Source organism: Meriones unguiculatus, chromosome 17, assembly GCF_030254825.1.
Source record: "Meriones unguiculatus strain TT.TT164.6M chromosome 17, Bangor_MerUng_6.1, whole genome shotgun sequence".
Classification (NCBI taxonomy): domain Eukaryota; kingdom Metazoa; phylum Chordata; class Mammalia; order Rodentia; family Muridae; genus Meriones; species Meriones unguiculatus.
Window position 1 is genome coordinate 87,001,012 of NC_083364.1, and position 21,546 is coordinate 87,022,557.

The 21,546-nt window shown below is 41.1% G+C and overlaps 1 protein-coding gene across 4 annotated transcripts in view; it reads right to left on the minus strand.

Annotated features, from left to right (window-relative positions):
- Window positions 1-21,546, minus strand: part of App (amyloid beta precursor protein) — a 226,599-nt gene that overhangs the window by 34,132 nt on the left and 170,921 nt on the right. For all 4 annotated transcript variants that reach the window (XM_021658341.2, XM_021658340.2, XM_021658343.2 and 1 more), the window contains 2 exons: window positions 19,055-19,183; window positions 17,433-17,532 (listed from right to left, as the gene is read on the minus strand). In XM_021658341.2, the coding sequence (XP_021514016.1) occupies window positions 17,433-17,532; window positions 19,055-19,183 (229 nt within the window). The remainder of the gene's footprint in view (window positions 1-17,432; window positions 17,533-19,054; window positions 19,184-21,546) is intronic.

The following is a 21,546-nucleotide window of genomic DNA, read 5'->3' on the forward strand; positions in this document are numbered from 1 at the left end:
CTACACAGCTAAAAATTATTGTACAGCTGTGAAGACAAGGAAATTATCTTATTTTTTATTGCCCCATTCCAAGTGTTTCCCATGTCTCGCTTCACCATGGGTGGAGGGACATTCCTAATGTCCTCGCATATCTGGGACATGTCCAGTCAGGAGATCTATTTGTTTTCAGGACGAAAGAAGAGCTGGTATTTGAGTTTTAGTCCTTGTCACTTCAGGAAACAATGAAAAGGGTTTACAGGGTTTTCCTTTGTAATCTGAAACATACACATGTGACTGCTTAACAGAGTGAGATGCCCCCTGGGGACTGGCAGCTAGTGTTGGTAGCCAGCATGCCTTTTCTGCTGCTCTTTTGTTGTCCATTCTCTAAGTGACACATAGTTCTTGAGCTGACACTAGGCTGTCAGTCCAAGATTCAGACAAGTATCCTTTACAATGCTGGTAACTCTGGCATACCATTTATTTTCCCTTTTGGCTCTTATTAAATTATTTTGGATTTGAAGGCTGCCTACGTAGATGATTTCTATGGTGAAATCAGTGATAGAAAGTGAAGAATCAGGAGCAATGGGGAAAAATGATCTAAAGAGACTACTAGCAGGTTCAAATTTTCTCAAGAGCTAGCAAGTAGGGGAAGAGTTCTGAGAGTGAAGCCTGCCAGCCCTATGCTTGTACTGTTTATTCTCCTTAGATAACAGTAATTGAAGTTAATAAGTAGTTAGGGCTGGCTGGGGGCGTGGTTGGTAGAAAAGGACCTGAGTTCTGTGGCCAGTAAACACACACACACACACACACACACACACACACACACACACACACACAAGAGTGAGTTTTATGTCATATTCCCTCCCCACCCCACAGAGGGGAGAGGAGAGAGAGAGAGGGAGAAGGAAGGGAGAAAAGGAAGGGAGGGAGAGAGGAACAGAGAGATGGACAGACAGACACAAAGAGAGAAAGAGGTGTAGTGTTGTTTGTGCTTATAAGGCTGTATTGCCAGCCTTTCTAGTCCAGTTGGTGTGTTGCAGACCAATCAGAGACCTTACCTCAAACAGAAGGTTGGAAGAGCTAAGAAACAACCTGATATTGTCTTTGGCCCTACACATGTAGAAAAGCACACACATGCACACAGAACCAAAACAAAGAGAAAAGCAATTTATGCCAATGACTTGAACTATGACTTGCAACATCAACACTGCGCCTCCTAACAAAGCTGTATTCAAACTTCAAAGTAAATACCCTTTCTCTGTAATATTTTATGCAGTGGGCTCCTGGAAATACATGCTGTTGTGGATAATAGGAATACAGCTTCATGATCCTTTTGTAGTTGAAAACATTCCTAGCCAAACACTCCCTGGCTACACCTAGTCCACCGAACGGAAAAGCTCAAGACAAGACAATGTGGGCTGTTGCTGGTCATCTTTCTGATTGTGTGAAGTCTGCTGTTGAGTTTTATATCAACTTGACACAAGCTTAAGCCATCTGGGAGGCTGGGACCTCAATTAAGAAAATACCTCTGTAAGATTAGGCTATATACAAGCCTGTGTGTAGGATCTTTTCTTACACACAGCCCATTGTGGGTGAGGCCATCCCTGGGCAGGTAGTCCTGGGTTCTATAAGAAAGTAGACTGAGAAAGCCAGGGGAGCAAACCAGTGAGCAACAGCCCTCCATGGCCTCTGCATCAGCTCCTGCCCCTTTCTGAGTTTCTGTCCTCACTCCTTCGATGAGAAACAGAAGCTAAACAAACCTTCTCCTCCCAAAGCTGTAATGGCGTTTTATCACAATAGTAACCCTGATGAAGACAAGGACTAAAAGCTGCACACACAGCTGTATGTCCACACCACATGAAGCAATCTAGGAAGGACTGCAACTTGAAACCTGAGGTGGGGATTGTATCCACGTGCATTACTTTCTCCTTACCACTAAGTCAGAGACTGTATGTAACACTGATAGAAATTCATGTGGCTAACGTCTCAGGATAAATTAATCAGGCCTTTCAATTTTTTGTGTCAAAAATATATTCCTAAAAAAACTTGTATTTTTACCAGCACATATAAACATGAGTTTTAAAACTCCTGAATTTTTAAAGAATTGTGGGCAGTAGAGAATAAGCGGATTTCTGTGAGTATGAGGTGGAGTCCAAGATCCAATATTTTTAAACAAGAACTCTTCCAGATTATACTTTACTTGGTCCCTAGTGTAAGTTGAGACATGATGACTTCCAGGATATCATTTCCACAGAGAGTGACTTTTCTTCCTAAGTGCGTTCTAAGTGAGACTTTCAGATCCAAGTACTTACAGCAACTGAACTGAGATCCTGAAAAATACTGTTTGCTGTCTGTGCAGTGAGGGACAGACATGCAGAGATGGTGTGTCAGAATGAACACTCTAGTTCCCAGGAACCTGCCAGCTTTTGCCTCAAGCTCTAGAAACAAGGCCGTATTTGAACACTCAGATGTCTACAAAGGGCTCCCAATTGTGCGTGGCCACTTTTCTTTAAAGGAAAAGGTATCTCATTTATCCACACCCCAGGAATTTAAAGACTCACTTTGATTTCGGAAGAACTTTGGCAAGATATGAAGAAGCCCTTGACCCCTGACCATTTTTCGTCTCTGATTTTGATCAAACTACTTAATCACCCTAGATCCTTAATCTGCAACCTGTGAGGGTTCCGCACCACTTTCAAGTTCCCTTGAAGAGCTGTCAGCAGCGGGTGGACGCAGACCCTTGCTGAACGTGGGAAAGGAAGCCAGCTTTTCTCTCTCCACATCAAAGAGAACGGACCGCCAAACTTTTCCCACATTTTCAGCCAGTGTTTGACTTCCAGGGCGATGGCTCCCTGTTTATCAAAGGACAGGCTGTGTTTTTAGCAATCTTCAGATTGCCCTGGCTTAAGTTTTCCCTCTGCACCTGAATGAAGGAGGTGCTTTATCTTCAGGTGTAAGAAGGCTTCTGCTTAAGTGTGCGAGAAAAAAAGCCACTCCAGAAGGGAGACACTGGCTCGCTGCCAGAGGGAAAGGAAACACGGGCTCAGCTCTAAGTGCATCCTGACAGGCCTGACTACTGGCTTACAGAATCTCTCCCTTGGTCCCCACCTAGTATTTTTCTTGAGACAGCTTCTCCCCATTTAGCTTAGCATTACGGGCATTGCCAGCAGCAGTCTGGAAATGGCTCAGGTTGGTTCTTAGCAGGAAATTTTAGGGTTACTGCTGCTCTCACTGGTATCCTCAGACTATTTCTATCACGGGCTGCCCTGAGACTTTACATGTAGGAAGCTCTGAAATCTAAAGCTTTCATAGCTTTATATAGAATTTCAGATCTTTGGACTAAAGACAATAGTTAAAATTGGTATCATTACGCCCCAAATTTGAAAAACTTTGAAATCTAGAACATTTCTTTTTTTTAATTAATTAATTATTTTTTTTATTTTTTATTTTTTTTATCAGTTACATTTTATAACTCTGTATCCCAGCCGTGTCCCGATCCCTCATTCCCTCCCAGTCCCTCCCTCCCTCCCTCCCTCCCTCATCTCCACCGTGCCCCTTTCCAAGTCCACTGATAGGGGGGACCTCCTCCCCATTCATCTGATCCTGTTTTATCAGGTATCTTCAGGACTGGCTGCAAAGCCCTCCTCTGTGGCCTAACAGGACTGCTCCTCCCTTTGGGGGTGGGGAGACCAAAGAGCCAGTCATTGAGTTCCTGTTAGAAATAGTCCTTGTTCCCCTCACTTTGGGAAACCAATTGGTTACTGAGCTACCACAGGCTACATCTGAGTGGAGGTTCTAGGTTATATCCATACATGGTCCTTGGTTGAATGTCAGTCTCAGAAAAGACCCTGTGCCCAGATATATTTGGTCCTTGTGGAGCTCCTATCCTTTCCCCATCAGACTAACTCCCCTTCTTTCTTATGATTCCCTGTACTCTGCCAAAGGTTTGGTCATGAGTCTTTGCTTTGAAAACACTGCTAGTTAGAGTCTTTCAGATACGCTCAGTAGACTCCTGTCATACGTTCAATGCACATCCCATCTGTCTTTCTAAACGAGGATTGAGTCAAAGTGGATCAAGGACCTCAACATAAAACCAGATACCCTAAATCAATTGGAAAAAAAAGTGGGGAACAGCCTAGAACTCATTGGCACAGGAGACAACTTCCTGAACAGAACACCAACAGCACAGGCTCTAAGAGCAACAATCAATAAACGGGACCTCATGAAACTGAAAAGTTTCTGTAAAGCAAAGGATACCGTCATAAAAACAAAACGACTGCCTACAGATTGGGAAAGAATCTTCACTAACCCTTTATCTGACAGAGGACTAATATCCAGTATATACACAGAACTAAAGAAGCTGAAAAGCAGCAATCCAAGTAATCCAATTAAAAAATGGGGAACAGAGCTAAACAGAGAATTCTCTGTAGAGGAATATCGAATGGCAGAAAAACACTTAAAGAAATGCTCATCCTCATTAGCCATCAGGGAAATGCAAATCAAAACAACCCTGAGATATCACCTTACACCCATCAGAATGGCCAAGATGAAAAACTCAAGCGATAACACATGCTGGAGAGGTTGTGGAGAAAGGGGAACCCTCCTCCACGGCTGGTGGGAATGTAAACTGGTACAACCACTCTGGAAAGCTATCTGGCGCTTTCTAAGACAAATAGGAATATGCTTCCTCCAGACCCAGCTATACCACTGCTAGGTATATACCCAAAGTTTGTTCAAGTACACAAAAAGGACACTTGCTCAACCATGTTTATAGCAGCTCTATTTGTAATAGCCAGAACCTGGAAACAACCCAGATGTCCATCAATGGAGGAATGGGTACAGAAATTGTGGTATTTTTATACAATGGAATACTACTCAGCAATCAAAAAGGAGGAAACCATGAAATTTGCAGGCAAATGGTGGGATCTAGAAAAGATCATTCTGAGTGAAATATCCCAGAAGGAGAAAGACAAACATGGGATATACTCACTGATATAGACCTATAAGATATGATAAACATAATGAAATCTATACACCTAAAAAAGATAATCTAGAACATTTCTAATCCCAGGTATTTTGGATAAAAGATACGGAAAGTACAATGAAACAAACAGAAACTCAAAGAATAAGTAGAACCCATTTCTCTTGACACCACCTACTCTAATAAACAAGAGGGGAAGACAGTAGCATATTAGGAAATGTTCCTTCACTTTTACACAGTTATGTATGAAAGCTCTAAGCTCACACAGCATATGTAAGATCCTGGAGGAGCAACCTCCTTTGGCTGGCAGGGGAGGCCACTTCACAGGTCTGTTCTAATGGCCAGCAACAATACACAACACTTACATGTTGTCTGCCAGAGACTCTGGCCACAAACATTTGCAGAGCACAGTTGCCTGGTCCCTAGCAGATAACCGGTGAAGTCATCACTGAGGATTATGATATCATGAACCACAGAAATGTCAGCTTTTTTTGTACAGAAAATCTCTAACAGTGGCAACCACACAGAAGAAGGTACATTTGTCCTATTTTGGCATAAGAGTTCTGAGCAAATGGAAAATGACACACCTGCATGTTCTATAAAATGTACCCTGCTTCACTACCTTAACGCAGTTGTAAGTGTGCAAAGATCTTGCTAAAAGAGAGACTTTTCTTCAGCCCATGACACTTCCAATGAAAAGATGCTAAAGCTACTTATTTTATTCCCAAATCCAGCTTTGGATTTGGCATTAGCGCTAAGTAAGCACCTTTGGATCAAAAACAATGAAATGAATCAGTCTGTGGGCTACTGACCAGATGTGATGCATGGCCAATACCTTTGAACTAATGTGGCTGGACCAGTTGAAAAGCAAGGTTCCCTCTTGCTCTAGTAATCCTCATTAGGTGACATTAGGCGTAAGAACTAGATGAGACCACCTAGTGATAGCTGATCAGCCTGTACCGATTGCCTTAATGAGAACAACGCCTTGTCCCGGCGTTGAGCTGACATCTCTCCAAGCTGACTCTACATTATTCTAATGTTATCTGCGTAAGAAAGACTATGCCCTATACCTTTGACAGAATTGGAATATTGTAGGTAGTCAATATATAACTTATTGATGATGTATGCCCTTGATTAATTCTTGGATCTTCTTGTTATTCACAATGGCAAAATGATGGCAATATACATTCATAAACTTTTTTTTTAAGATAACGTTTTATGCAATCTTGACCTAGCCTCACTATGTAGCCAAGATCTTAAATTTCTGATCCCTCTGTCTTCATTACCTGTGCGCTGACATTAGAGGTATTGTACCATCATGGCAAATGTTGGGCGGTGTTGGAGATTGAACCCTAAGCTTCACACAGGCTAGGAAGTACTCTCTTAACTAAGTATGACACATCCCAGCCTCCCAGCCCTACATATCATTTTTGGTAAGTCATATATATATATATATATATATATATATATATATATATATATATATTATATCTAGTTCTACATATGTTTATAATTTATATGTAAGTCTTCTTAAATTTATACATATTAAAACTTCTTTTAAATAATGAAGAATAATAACTAAAAGCTGTCATTCACCTAATGACACCTCAGTGGCAACACTAAAGGTAATTTTCTTTGTATTGGGCAACAGATATTTACTATTAGAAGACTACACTTAGAACTGTAACCAGAAACTACATTTCACAAATAAAACTTTGGAGAACTGTTATTGAAATCTTTGGAAACTTGTAGCATGAAGTACTTCATTTACCTAGAGTTCTTAGAAAAGTTTCACTATAACAAAGAAAGATGACAGAATGATTTATTTTAATGCCCAGCTAGACATGGGCTAGTTCTTTTATATCACATCAGAATGAGTATGTTTAGTAACCTTCCTTTCTAGAAAAGATATTAGCTTCCATTTAAGAAGACTCTCAATTTAATTCTTTCTAAGACTCAATCATTATAAAATGGAATTAAGTATTTTTAAAATAAGAATTAATTTTGAATTTCAAATATCTAACTCTCTTAAAAAAATTAAAAAAAAAAAAAGCCTACGGGGCCTGTGAGATGGCTTAGTGGTCAGTAGTACTTGGTGATCTTGTAGAGGACCTGGATTCGGTTTCCAGCATCCACATGGCAGTTCACAACCCTCTGTAATGCCAATTCCAAGGGATCTGACACTCTTCTGGCTTTCACAGGCACCAGGCATATGATACACATACACACATACATGCAGACAAATGGCCACACACAAAACCAAAAATCCTCCAAACCTTTTTTGAATGTGAAATTTGGTTTGCTTTTCACTATTTCCTAAATAAAAACACTATACAATGGCAGTAAGTATGATCACATCAACATGCTTAGGTCCCTTTTACACTCTTAACTTTGCACTACTCTTGTACCCAGAAGTTCCTTCCTTTCAAAAGTGACTTGTGTTACTGGAAAGTGTCACTTGACTATTACAACCTCAGGAAGAGCAGACACAATTGGTGTGCCAAGGCCAGAATTTTACCTGGCCACTTTCCTTGTTTAGGACAACCACGTCTCTGGTCTCACAACTGGCCCACTGAGCAGTTGCATAGAGTTCAATTGTCACAGGGGAAGCTGCAGACTCAGGGACACAACTGATTACCTTGTCTCAGTGTGAGAAGATCCATCTAAATGCCACATAAGCAAAAGCAAAGACAGGGAGAAGGTAATTCCATAGGGGCCAGAGGCTACTTCAAGCACAAGACATAGCTAACACTTTTATGACCACATGCAAGTCAGCAACATCTTCAAAGAGTTAAATGCATTAAATGGCTAATAAATTCCTTGCCTTAGCCAGTGCATCCTCTATCAATCAACAGTGGTTGAAACGAACTAGACTTTGCCCATTGACAACATAGGTTGTTCCCAAGTCTAGAAGACATTGCAGATACTGTTGTTTGTTTTTTTTTTAAATTCCCTTTTTTTTTTGAGATAGGACTTCCTAGTATATTCAAGGCTGGCCGTGCATTCAAGAATCCTTCTGTTTGAATCTCCCAAGTGATAGGATTATTTGTGTACACTAATATGCCCAGCATGAATAATGTTTTGACACATATGGAATCAGCATTTCTTTGAACAGGTCTCAGAACAGAATAGGTTAACAGGTTGACCCACGAGTTAAAATGTAATGGTGTGTGTATGTGTGCATGCATCAATGACAGCCAGAAGAGGGCATGAGATCCCTGGGAGCTGGAGTTACACGCAGGCCAACATGGGAGGTGGGAACCTATCACTCCAGTCCTGTTTATGATTTCCTACCTAACAGTGTTTGCAGAAGACACCCGACAAAAGAGCTATTAACAAAGAATAATGAGGCTTACTCAGTGAATACATTGCAAAATTTGTTTCTGAGCAGAACAGCAAGAGGCAAATTAACATTCCTTCCCAACTCTGACTCACATGCAAACATTCATCTCATTCCCAGTTAATCCTTGTGGAAGCATACTTCAAAATTAATTTGGCCTCATTTCCATATTCTGGGTGGCAAATAACATTATAATTTTTTTCCCCTTAAAAAAAAAAACTTTGAAGGCAGCTGCTTGTGAAAAACAGAATAACCAGCTCTTGTTACAGTCCAAAACCATTAGTTGTTCCTAAGACTCTAGGAAAAAAAATAAAAATAAAAAAAGCAGGACACATCTGTTGCAGTGCTCCATGCCAGAAAACCATCTTGCCACGACCACTGTGGTCTGATTTCACACCCCACTCATTTTTCGTTAGGGCTTCTTTCTTGACTTTGCTTCAAATCACAGCGCCATACATAAGCGCTGGCAAGTTGAGAAAATGACTCCCTGCATCATTGTAAGACTCAGCAGCTTGGCGTGGGAGAGGCTGCCTCAGGCGTCACCCACCTGTGTGAGATGCTCCCTACCACAAAGAAGTAAGCGACTGCACGAAAACAGACAGAACTGCTCATGTAGCATGGCCAGCACAGCTTAACACAAAGATCACAGAAATCTTTGGAACTTTACTGAGGTATGGAGTAAAAGATGGAAGCATGAATTCTGCTGCTTCTGAATATTTACCTTCTTCAGTGGGCCCAAGTTAGAATCACCTCACAGCCGACACTGCTCTAGCACCGAGTTGTTTAATTAATTCTTATTGAAAATATTAAGGAGTCTGGGGAGATGGTTCAGCACACAAAGAGCTTGCTGGAAGTGTGAACAGAGTGTGAGTTCCAGAATCTAAGAAAAAGCTGAATGGATCTGGCGGCCCTCCCACAGCCCCGGCGCTTGGGGACTAAGGAACAGTACACAAGCAGAATGGAAGAGAAACGCTGGCCAGTGTTGGCCTTGGCCTCCACATGCACTCGCACACATGTACCCCACTCTGTGCCCCTACACATTTACACGCTAAGAATGGGGGAATTGGTAACAACGATACATTGCAAATCGATCTATGCATAGATTCATTAGAATGTGGTTATGGTCAATACTGTAAACCTGACAGTATCTAGAATGACCTAGTGACAAGCCTCTGGACAAGTCTATGAGGAAGTTACCTGAGGCGGGAATCCCAGTTTAAATGTGGGCATGGTGGCACTATCCCAGGAGCAGGATCTGGGACTGAGTAGAAGGACGAGGCACTCTGAGCACCAGCGTTTGTCTTACCCTGCTTCCTAACCGGGACAGCTGTGAGGCCAGCTGCCTTGTGCTCCCACAGCCTCCACAACTTCCCAGCTACCCTGGACTGCACACTTCAACTACTAGTTGAAATAAACCCCTCAGGTTGCTCCTGTTAGATGTTTGTCATAGTAATGAGAAATCCATACCTCTTAAACAAGTTCTGAGAAAGACATAAAAACCAAAGTGGAAAGTAATCTTAACAACCAATCAAACAAACAAAAGTATAGAACTTGCCAACAGAACTCATACCTGCCAGTTTCAAAACTTAGCCACAAAGTTACAATGATCAAAGTGGTGTAGATGGACAGTAAAAATAGTCAGGAAATTGGGGTAACAGAATTCACACATGGTACAATGGTCTTTTAATTGGGAAGAATTTTTTTTTCAACACAGTGATGAGATGTTGGGTATCCGTGTCAAAAAGATGGACCGAGACCCTTAACTAGTTAGTACTCCAAACAAACCTGTGTTTTCTTAGAGGAAACACAGGTATAAACTGTGATCGTGGGATTGCACAGTAGCCTCTTCTATATGTTACCAAACCAACAGTGAAAAACAAAGAACTAATCAGTTAGACTTCAGCTTCAATTAATAAACAAAACAAAATAACAACAACAAGAAACTGAATATCGAAAAGAATACTTGCAAAGAATGTTAAAAAAAAAAGGCCTATGGAATGGGTAAAACGTTTGCAAATCATCTATCTGGTAAGAGTGTGTAGAATAAACAAAGACCTCACACAACTTAACAACAATAATAAAAATAAAAAGCAAAGATGTAAATTGAAATGGTTCAAGGATTTGAAAAAATAAGACTTTATCAATTTGCTTAAAAAACAAAAACAAAAAATAACCAATGATCCATGGTGAGTCACCACAATGAGGGTGATGTTTAATTCAGCTGATGACTTCCAGTGTCCATGCAGAGCATGGAAAAGCAAATCAATACACTGTGTTGAATTATAGATTCTAGTGTCAACAATTTGCCTTTCTGGATAGATGGTGGTTGCTGTTTTTGTTTTGTCTTTTTTTTTTTTTTTTTGTTAAAAAAATCAAAGCCAAACCAATAAAAACACAAAGCCTTTTGACATTTGTTCTTCTTGGACAGTGTACTTTCTGAGTGTTGCTAGTGGCTTCTTCCCTGTTGGGCGCTGGAAATGTCTATGTGAAAATAGCGCCAGAAGGAATGTTTGAGACATTTATATATACATGACGTTATTGTTGACTTCCACAGGTCTTCTTAATGACATAATCTGTTGATGTCTTACTTAAACTCCTGAGTCAGAAAAAGTGACCTCATGCCATGATGCCCATAAACGTATATAAAGAACAGCATTGCCAATTTGGGTAAGTTCATCTGTTAAAGGTTTCCTACCCTCTTTGCAAAGACCACCTGGGGACCTGAATATCTGACGGCATTCCCTGCCATTGCTGTCTGGAGACAGTTCAACAAAGACCCCACTCTGTCAGAAGTATTTTGTACCTCTCCATTCCAAGGCCACAATCACTGTGTGTGGATTTCTGCACCAGACTCGACATTTTCGTGCATGGAATTAGTGGTTTTATTTTGCAAAAATGACTGTCTTCCTCAGAGGGAGTCAAAGATACCCATTTAGATAATGGTAGCTAAAGACAAATCAAACACTCAGCTAATGATACCGGGGACAACAGACTGGCTTTGAGGCTATAATAAAGCCAACCAAGGAAGGTCCTCATGTCTGTCTACCATATGAGCACATGTTTCCAAATGCCTAAATCAGCTGTAAAGTCTACATGCGCTCAGCAGTCTCTTTATTAAAAATCAAGCAAGGCTAGAATAAAGTAAATAGTGCTCTCTGTCATTTATTAAGAACTTGTTGTCTCTGTCTCTCTGGTCCTCTCACTCCCAGCCCATCCCCCACCTGGCCCAGTCTCTCCAGCTGGGCAGCCCAGGCTGGTCTTCTCCTCCACCTCCTCAAGCATCAGCCTCCCACCAATACTCTTTCTTGACTGACAATTACCCACAGGATTCTTAGTAGTTCTCAAACAGTACTGACGATTCTATTTTGTCATGAGAAGGGCTGTAAATAGTCTACTTTAAACCATTTAGCTTTGTAATCAGCTTCCACATCAACCGGATTATTAGGGAAAGACAACAGAAACAGTATCTTTGAAATAAACATACTGCTTTTTTTTTTTTTTCCTTTTTCTGGACGCTGGGAATTTTTAATCAAGAAGCCACAGTAAAATCGTAATGAAAAGCAAACTTGTAAGAAAATAAGCGTTCTTTCATTAAAGTGGCTTTCTTGTTTCTTTGGCGTATCATTCAATACCAATACCACCCCATTAATCATGGAGTGGCTCAGCCTAGGATCTTTCTGGTTTATAGTGTTTTACATTTTTATTAATTTTGAATGCAAAAAGGACAAAAAACAACATGCACGAAACAATTAGAGCTGCCTTCCTCTCTGCTTCCTTCTGCCTAACTCAGAACTTGGTCATTACAGCACTGGGTGAACAGAGCCATCGCAGACCTGAGTGCTGCTATGGTTTTACAGCCTCGCGGTAGCTACAATCTGAAGAATCTTGAAGAAAAATAACAAAAACATCACTAAACTCCAACACAAAGTTTGGAGCAGAACCAATTTAGCATGGACTTAAGGGGAATTACAAGGGACAAAAACATCTAATTGCTTAAAATGGGCCAGTTGGCAAAGTCAAGAGCAGAGGGAGGGTGAAGGGCTTCTGCCCATCTGCAGGTTAAATGACGATGACCAGCCATATTCTCTTACGATTCAATCATCACTGAATAATATAAAAAAGAACAAACAAATTTCTAAACATTTTGGAGAAGAAATTAGGAAATGACTCACCTCTATAAACTTGTATTAAAATTTTCTTACCAAGAAAGTGTCATAATTTATATGCAAAACATTTTAAAAGGAAGCTCTTAAATAGTATGTGTGCCTTGGGACATGCAAATAATAACTTAAGCCAAATTAAAAATCACAGGCAGTAAAAGGTCCACCTTTTATAAAAAGAACTAACAGCAGTTTGGGAAATTCTTAGCGGAGTCAAATGGGATGTATGAGATTAATCAACCAACCAAACGTTGTGACAGATGACCACGTGACACAGTCAAGACTGCAACACAGAACCACCTTATACAACACTGAGAAGGGTTCTGGGAAGTCTGGTTTGTTCTCTATTTTCCTACCACTGCCAACAACATAATTCTGTTGGCTTAATCAGTCACAACAGCTTTAGGGAACACTCTGCCAGAAGAAAAGGAGTTATTTAGTGCAATAGTTATTTGAGGGGCTAAGGAAGGAAGAAGATGAAGAAACCGTCTCATAATTTAAGGGGCATCTACCTTGAAGCATGATGACTTGCTTCATTCTTATAACCACAGTAATGGAAACCTCCAAAGCATACCAGATTCTCTGTTAGATCCTGAGTCAAAGACCATGGAATGACAGTAGTGCTCACAGGACCTAGTTTATTATAAATATAAATAGTTCAATATAAATTGAGCAGGTGCTCAATTTATCATAAACTAGATTATATCCTCTCAGGTTAAATAGAAGAAAACTATTGTGTGAGAGAATGGGTGGCAGAGAGAACACAGATGTAGATTTCAGGCAGACCCTGGCATCAGTTCCATTTTTATCCCTTCATTATCCTAAGTAGCCTCTCTAGGGTTCAGTTTCTTCAATTATAAGCCAGGGTACTGCCAGAGAATTTGTCACAGTTGATATTAGCTCATATGCTGCCTTTGTGTAAAATACAAGGAAGCGTTGATGAAAGTAGGCACACTCAGTGCCCAAGGGACTGGCTCTTGGAAGGAGTGTAGAATATCTGTAGGTCCAGACTCCTTCCCTAAACCTCCTGTTACTTCTATATGTGATGGTCCAGTTCTTCAAGGGTGAACTTTTAGAAGATACTTAGAGCACTGATATCACTGGCAGACATGAATTTGTTCACCATTCCATTGCTTCCTGTTTCCCCTCCCATGGTAATTGGTAAGAGTTTACAGAAGTGCTGAGGCTTCAGCTGGATCACAAGGGATGGGACTTTCCAAGCAAGAAAGGACATGTGGTTCTCAGGCCACCCAGAAGAGGAAGGATTTGGGTGAGGGGGGCCAATGTGAGACAAAGGCTCAGATACCCAGCCAGAAGCTCAGTGAGACCATGAAAGCAGAACACGGACAGATGTGTGGTTCTAGAGTCCAGAGTAGCTGGTTCTCAACCCGTGGGTGGGTCATGGCCACTTTGGAGGTTGCATATCAGCTATCCTGCATGTCAGATATTTACATCACAATTCATAACAGTAGCAAAATTACAGTTATGAAGGCGCAATGGAATAATTTTATGGCTGGGGGACACCACGACATAAGGAACTATATTAGAGTTGCAGCATTAGGAAGGTTAAGAATGACTGGTCTAGAGTCTCTAAGGCACAAGAGATGCTAAGTGATGGAAGGCCATACGCACACGTAGTTTCTAGAACTGTGGGTCTGGGATTTACCAGAGCTAGCTGTAGCATAAACAGATGGGCTGCCTCAGGGAAGCACAATGGGGTAACATGATCAGGGCCAGAATTCTTTGGCAACATGATTCCTGTCCTCTAGTCAATATGGTTTGTTTGTTTATTTATTCTTTCCTACAGGTGTAATTCCAATTCCCACCTCCACCCACACAGTACACCCACACAGTATAACTTCTTTGTAATGTGGGCTACTTCTCACTCACTTTGGCCCATAATAGAGATTTAAGGTTGGGAAGCATAATTTACTGATAGAGAAACACCCGTGTCACTAAAGAAACGCAGACACTGGCAGTTTCTCAGCCTAAAACCTTTTTTACCCCAAAAGCTCTCGCCAATGCTATGTCATGAAATGCTGCATTTTCTCCAGACCATAAAGGCTATTTTAAGAGTCTTCTAGTCAAGGGTCTCAACGGTGCTAACTTTTATGCAAAAGGCAAAAGCATGTGTAGGTATACTTTCCCGTCTCACCCTTTCCCCAGTGGCCTTGAAGTTTAGCTTTTTCCTTATCTGTACTGAACCCATCTAAATCTAAAGTTTGATGATTTAGGGAAATGGGGAATGAAACCCGTAGACCACTGAACATTCTGTAATGTGCATAGCAGAAGAATCCTGTGAGGCTCTTTTTCACACTGGATGAGAAAAATTTGCGGTTTTCTTATGAACACTTTAAATATGAGCAAATGTAAAGAGACTAATATATAAGGGATTTGGTAAATAGGGTGCAGAGCCAGTTTGGGGCTTTTCTGCATCCTGTTTGAGTGCAGGTTTTGTTGATTTTTCATTTGTCTGTTTGCGGAACCGTCCTCCAAATAAAAAGAGACCTCGGAAGCCTACTAAGGAAAACCATTCTCCCTGAAGAACTTTGGCCTTGACCTTTTGCAACAGTAGCTTAAAGGGCACACAGGCCTATAATGGACCTGTGCTCATTACAGCAAGTGCGTTTCCTGTGGTAAACCTTAAATACTTTAAAGTGGAAGCATCCAGGATTCCAAATGAAAGATCTTAAGAAAATTTTTCTGTAAGTATGGGGTGCCCAGTATATTTAGAATGACAGGAAGTTCTCGTGTGTGTGTGTTTGTGAGTGTGTGAAGGCTGAGAGGTTGACACTGGGATTCCTTCTTCAATGGCTTCTCCTTACTGTTTGAGATGGGGCACTTGTGCTGGCCACCAAGTCCCTGGGGTACACCTTTTATTGTCCCCACTGCTAGGGTTACAGGCACATGTCATCATGCCTGGCATTTCTTTTCTTTTCTTTTTTTAAATGTTCGTGCTGGAGACCTAATTCAGGTCTTCTACATGTGAAGCTAGCACTTTACCTGGCAACCCATTCCCTCAGCCCTAGTTTTTTTTTTTTTTTTTTTACATTGAAAAATGTCTTTATTACCCTTTCCAACAACCATCCAAAGGCTTATCTTCAACACCTGAAAGCACAAAGATAGTAATAACCTCACCAGTGCAGTGTCCTCTCTCTTAGCTTTCATTGCTTGTCCCGGGAGTACAGGGTGGGACTGGGTGAAGAGCAAAGGTGTGTCTTTTTTTAAAAATTTTTATTACCTACAGTTTATTCACTTTGTATCCCCCCCCCCCCCGAACCCCCTCTCCCAATCTCACCCTCCCTATGCCCCTCCCCCAGTCCTCTGATAAGGGAGGTCTTCCCCCGGCTTCCCTCTGATCCTAATCTATCAGGTCTCATCAGGAGTGGCTGCAGTATCTTCCTCTGTGGCCTGATAAGGCTACTCCCCACTCAGAGAGGTGATCAAGGAGCAGGCCAATCAGAGACAGTCCCTGATCCTATTACTATGGAACCTACTTGGACACTGAACTGCCATGGTCAGCCCTAGTTTTCAAATGATATGTTTCTGACCTGTCCTCATGGCAGCTTTAACCTTACTTTATTGAAATAAAAGAAAGAAAGAAACAGAGAAAGAAAGAAAGAAAGAAAGAAAGAAAGAAAGAAAGAAAGCAATTCTCATTCTCTCTCTCTCTCTCTCTCTCTCTCTCTCTCTGTCTGTCTTTGGGATTTTAAGTTTCCTGGGCTGCCCCATTCTTGGGCATTTTGCAACACATAGGGATTTGAATCACCATCTGTCTGACTCACTCGTGGGTAATGTTTAGAGTAGTGTATTGCCAAATTAGAAGTTTCATTAGGAACAAATTAGAAATCAGAAAGTGCCAACCATAATTAGTGGGTTTAAGTTTAGTAGGCCATTCTCCCCCTTTATAATGGCTTATAGTGTTATAGTTTGATGATACTGTTAATGCTACCTTAATATCAGTCACACAAGACAAGAGGCCTAAACTAATTTAATACATACATCTAGACACTTTAACTTCAAGTCAGTAAGATCATGAGTCTTTTATTTATTTACTTATTTAGTCCCTTTAGAAAATTTCCTTCATTTATGTATATTTTATTTTATCTTTTTCTGGAGACAGGTTTCACTGTGTATCCTAGACTGGCCTTGAACTCACTATACATCACCAGCTGGCCGAAGCAATTCCCGTTTCAGCCTCCCAAGTGCCACAACTACAGGTGTGAATTCCTGTGTCCACCTATATAATAAGTTCTCAGCTTCTTATATAGAAAGCTTGTTACTGATTTCTGTCTTCCAATTATAATTGAAAAATGCAGTCACAAGAAACCCAATAGAGTGAAAAATGAAAAAAAATGTGAACAGTCAATATACAGAACAGACTAAAATCTCTACTGTCCTTAATTATGAAGTAGTAAAGCACAGTAAATATCTACCTACAAGATAGGATAAATTACAATATAACTGTTGACATGTGACTCAATAATAAGTGGTTCATTGCTTCAAGATCTTCTCTATACTGGTTACATTTTCAGACTCACAGGAACTACAAGTTAATGGCATAGTGGGTGACAGTGCCTGCTGTGTAGGCAAGAGGACCCGAGCTTAAATCCTCAGCATCTATGAAAAAAACATGTGCCCCTGTAATCTTAGCACGGTGAAGGGCCAGAGACAGGAAAATCACTGGGCTTTCTGGCCATCATCCAAGCTCTAGGTCCAGTAAGAGACTCTGTCTCAAGGGAATGAATGAGAACGGTCAAGCAGAACACCCTGATGCCTTCCCATGGTTCCCATGTGCACGCTAAAGCATTTTCACACTCACTCACATACATGTGAACCCCCCAACCCTCAAAATGTGTTGTTCAACTTGTAGGCACACGGGCATGGGTGACTGGACACAGGAGACTCTCAACCCTCATTTGTCCTGGGGGAAGGCCTATCTCATGTACAGTTCTCAAGACAGCTCACTCACCAACTTCATCTTGAATCTCCTCAGCCACGGCAGGGACATTGTAGAGCAGGGACAGAGACTGGTTCATGCGCTCATAGATCACACGAAGGTGTGTCATAACCTGTTAGAATGTGACAACTCTCGGTAAACAATCTCCGCTAGGGAAACAGTGACACCCCCCCAACACACACACACACACACACACACACACACACACACACACACACACACACCCTGATAAAGCTGACCAGCATGGCTGGGACATGAAACTGAAGGGGCTTTTTCTTCTTTGTCTGCATCCTTTTATTCTCTAACTCACCAGCAGACTGCATGCTTGCCACATTCTATTTCCAAGGCCATATCCATCACCAGACTCCTAACATCCATGCTTTCTAAATATGCTATTTCCCCACATAAATAGCTCTGCAAGTTTTCTAATACATAGAAAGATTTTAATTTGATTGGATATTTTGTGAAGAATACGAATGCTTTTGGCTTTATTCTAGTCAAGGAAATATAAAATCTTAGATTTTTGAGGGTAGGCCTTGGTTTTTCAACCTCTGGGAATGAGAAAGCAGAAAACGTTACAAAGCCTCATTTAGATTCCATTAAACCTAAACATTGCACTTACAATGGAGTCTGTCATCTGGCAGAATTTGGCCGAGTAGATTATACAGCTTTCTGTTTATCATGTTATCCTTTCTTCCATTTTGGTGGCTTTATTCTGAATTTTTATTTATTTCTGTACATATGTACATATGTATGTGTATGATTTTTTTACATGTGTTTAGCTGAACATGTGCAAATGTGCATGTATGTGCATAGTGGCTGGGGGTCAACATTGAGATTCTTCCTCTACTGTTCTGCACTGTGTTCACTGAGGCAGGGTCTCTCAGTTGGAACGAGAGCTCACTAAGACTGCTATCCTAGCTAACCAGCTTGTTCCAGAGATCCCATCTAAGCTTTTCTGAGTGCTAGAATTACTCGTGGGCTGCCATAACCTATGGCATCTGGTCCCACTATCTCAACTAAGCCACTTCCCAGTCTTGTTGGCAAGCTTTAAATGATTAATGACTAGCTTAGGGGCTAGCTTTAAGTGATTAATAACTAGTTTTAAAAGTCTCTGCTGCTGTAGACTTAGAAAACGCCAAGGCACACATTATTAAAATGCTCTACCTTTTGTAAAAGATTTATTTTTATTTATGGATATATATGTGTGTGTGTGTGTGTGTGTGTGTGTTTGTGTGCATTCATAAATGTGCAGGAACCAATGGAAGCTAGGAGATGGCATCAGATCCCCTACATGAGAGTTCTAGATGGTGGTGAAATGTGAGGGCTGTGCCCTCAATTCAAGTCCTCAGCAAGAATAGCAAGCATTCTTAACTGCAGAGGCATCTCTTTGCTCCCCAGTCCTTGAGACAGCATCTCCCTCACATAGCCCACAGTCCTCCACGTGTTAAGTCTAGAGTACAGCTGAATTCCACTAAGCCTGGTGAGAAACAGCTTTTTAAAGAATTCTTTCCACAGAGGCACAACAGCCCTACCATAGGTGCTCCGGAGGTAGCCAAACCTCTTCCCATCAACGGAAGAAGCAACAACCATGGACTGTGCAAGCTGCAGATGATTCTCATGCCAGAGCTTACCTGAGACCGGATCTGAGCAGCTTTCTTGGGGTCCACCATGCGCACATGTTCAAAATGCTTTAGGGTATGCTGTCTGTCTTTCTGCTCCGCACGGACGTACTTCTTCAGCATGTTGAACACATGATGAGGCTGTGGGGGAAGCAGAAGAGTCTTAAGCTTGCACAAAATATTCCATCGTCCACTGGCATTTAGTCCAGGAGTTGTGTGATGTGTACCCTGAAAGTGAGCTTGTGGCTAATTCTCTTGCTTCTTCATTAACAGGTACTGAGACCATTCTTCCTTTCAATAAACTACATGGCTTTTCCAGTGTTTCCGACACTGTCCTAAAACAGCACTTTCTTTCTAAGTAGGTATTTTCTGCTGTAGAAGAAAATAAAAGCTGGCTTTCCCAGCTTTTAGTAAGATCCTTCTATTTGCCCACTGAAATATTCACAGGGTGTTCACGAGATTACATTACCGTGTATGTGCACAGCCCCAAGACCAGAATTAACGCTTCACAAATAATCCCTTCATTAGTAACATACAGTGGTACAATAATCAAAATAAGAAAATAATAAGCAATTCAACTACTACTCAACTGTAGGGCAAAAAATACATGATAAGCTCTATGGAACATTATCTTTTCCCAGTACAAAGGACATCATTAAACTGAACTTATTTTACTTTGAAATTTAATTAAGTTCTTTTGAAGCCATCAGATTCTAATACTCTCAGCAACAATTAAGTTTCTTCTTAAGTGCTTCTGTTTTGTTTTGTTTTGTTTTTTTTATTCTAATTGGTTCTACTTCATTTTATTCCAGTTTTACAGGAAAACATTTTTTAAAGGATTTAATTTTTCTTTTGTCTCCAGCATTTCTACTGCTATTGATATCCTTATGATTTCATTATGATTTGCGAAGATACATTCTTCATTAAGACAAAACAAAACATCCCACAGCTCTGAAAGTTCATGTCAGAAATGGACTTGGAAATGTTTAGACAAACACAGTTATTAAATAATGTGTCTTGGACACATTGAAAATGTGATGGTATAGAATTTATTACCAGAAACTATATGTGCTATTTAAGTGTATATGTATGTATGCATGTGTGTATATATGTATGTGTGTATGTGATAATATATATGTGTGGTAAATGGGAAGGTGGATTACAATGTTGCTTTAATTAATTAATTAATTTATTCACTTTACATCCTGATCTTAGTCCTCTCCATTCTCTCTTCCTGTTCCCACCTTCCCACCCTCTTTCCCTATGGACTCCAGCTCATCAAGTGGCATCCCAGCTCATCAAATGGCATCAGAACTGTCTGCATCCTCTTTTCTTGTTGCCTGGTAAGGCAGCCCCACAGGTAGTGGTGGGGTGTGTGTGATCAGAAAGCAGGCAACAGAGTGCATGTCAGAGAGAGCCCCTGCTCCCTTTACTAGGGTACCCAAATGAAGCCTGAGCTGCCCATCTGTTACATCTGTGTAGCTGGGGGCTTATGTCCAGCCCATGCATGGTCCTTGGTTGGTACTTCAGTCTCCCCAAGCCCCTTTGGGCCCTAGTTATTTGCTCTGTTGGTCTTCTTGCTATACTGTATATTCAGTGTCTCTCTGATCCTCTTAACTTTGGGGCATTCTCCTGACAATTCCGGGTGGATTTGGTGCCCTTTCTCTCTGCTATGATGAGGAGCTGCGTGAAACCCAGCTGCTGCCTTTAGTGTACTGCACTACTCATGTTAGATCACCTCCTCCACGTGACAGCCACGGTGCCTGACTCAGAGCTTGTGCTTGAACTCGAAGCATGCCTGCTAGAGTTCATGGTGTATTAGAAAATGAACAAAACCGCACACACAAGCAAACAAACTGCCCTCATCTGCTTGACTTCTTTATTCTAGGAGAAATCTGTGTCACCACAATCCCAGGGCAGACTGACACCCTAGCTCTTTTTTCTCTATCTTTTTTTTTAATTAATTGATTAGGTTTATATCTCGGTCATAAGATTCTCCTTCTTCTCCAACCAGTTCCACCCTCCCTCCTGCATACCCTTTACCCTTTTCTTCAGAATAGGCCCCCCCATACCCAGACACCCAAGTTCATCTATTCACATGAGGACTGAGTTCCTCTTCCTCTGTTGTGGCCTTGTAGGGAAGTCCCACCAGGGAGAAGTGACCAAAAAGCAGGCAACATAGCCTGTGTCACAGGTATCTCCCACTCCCCTAATTATTGGGCCCACGAAAAGCCTAAGATTTCCATCAGATATATCTTCTTGGGGTCTGTGCGTTGTTTTATGTCTATCCTGTATTAGGTGACTAAAATCTACCAGTAAATATATATCAGGTGTGTCTTTCTGGGTCTGCATTAGCTCACCCAGGATGATTTTTTCTAGTTTCTTCCATTTGCCTGCAAATGTCATGATTTCCTTGTTTTTACTGGCTGAGTAGTACTCCATTGTGTAAATGTACCACAGTTTCTTTATCCATTCTTTGGTTGAGGGACACCCTACTTTAAACA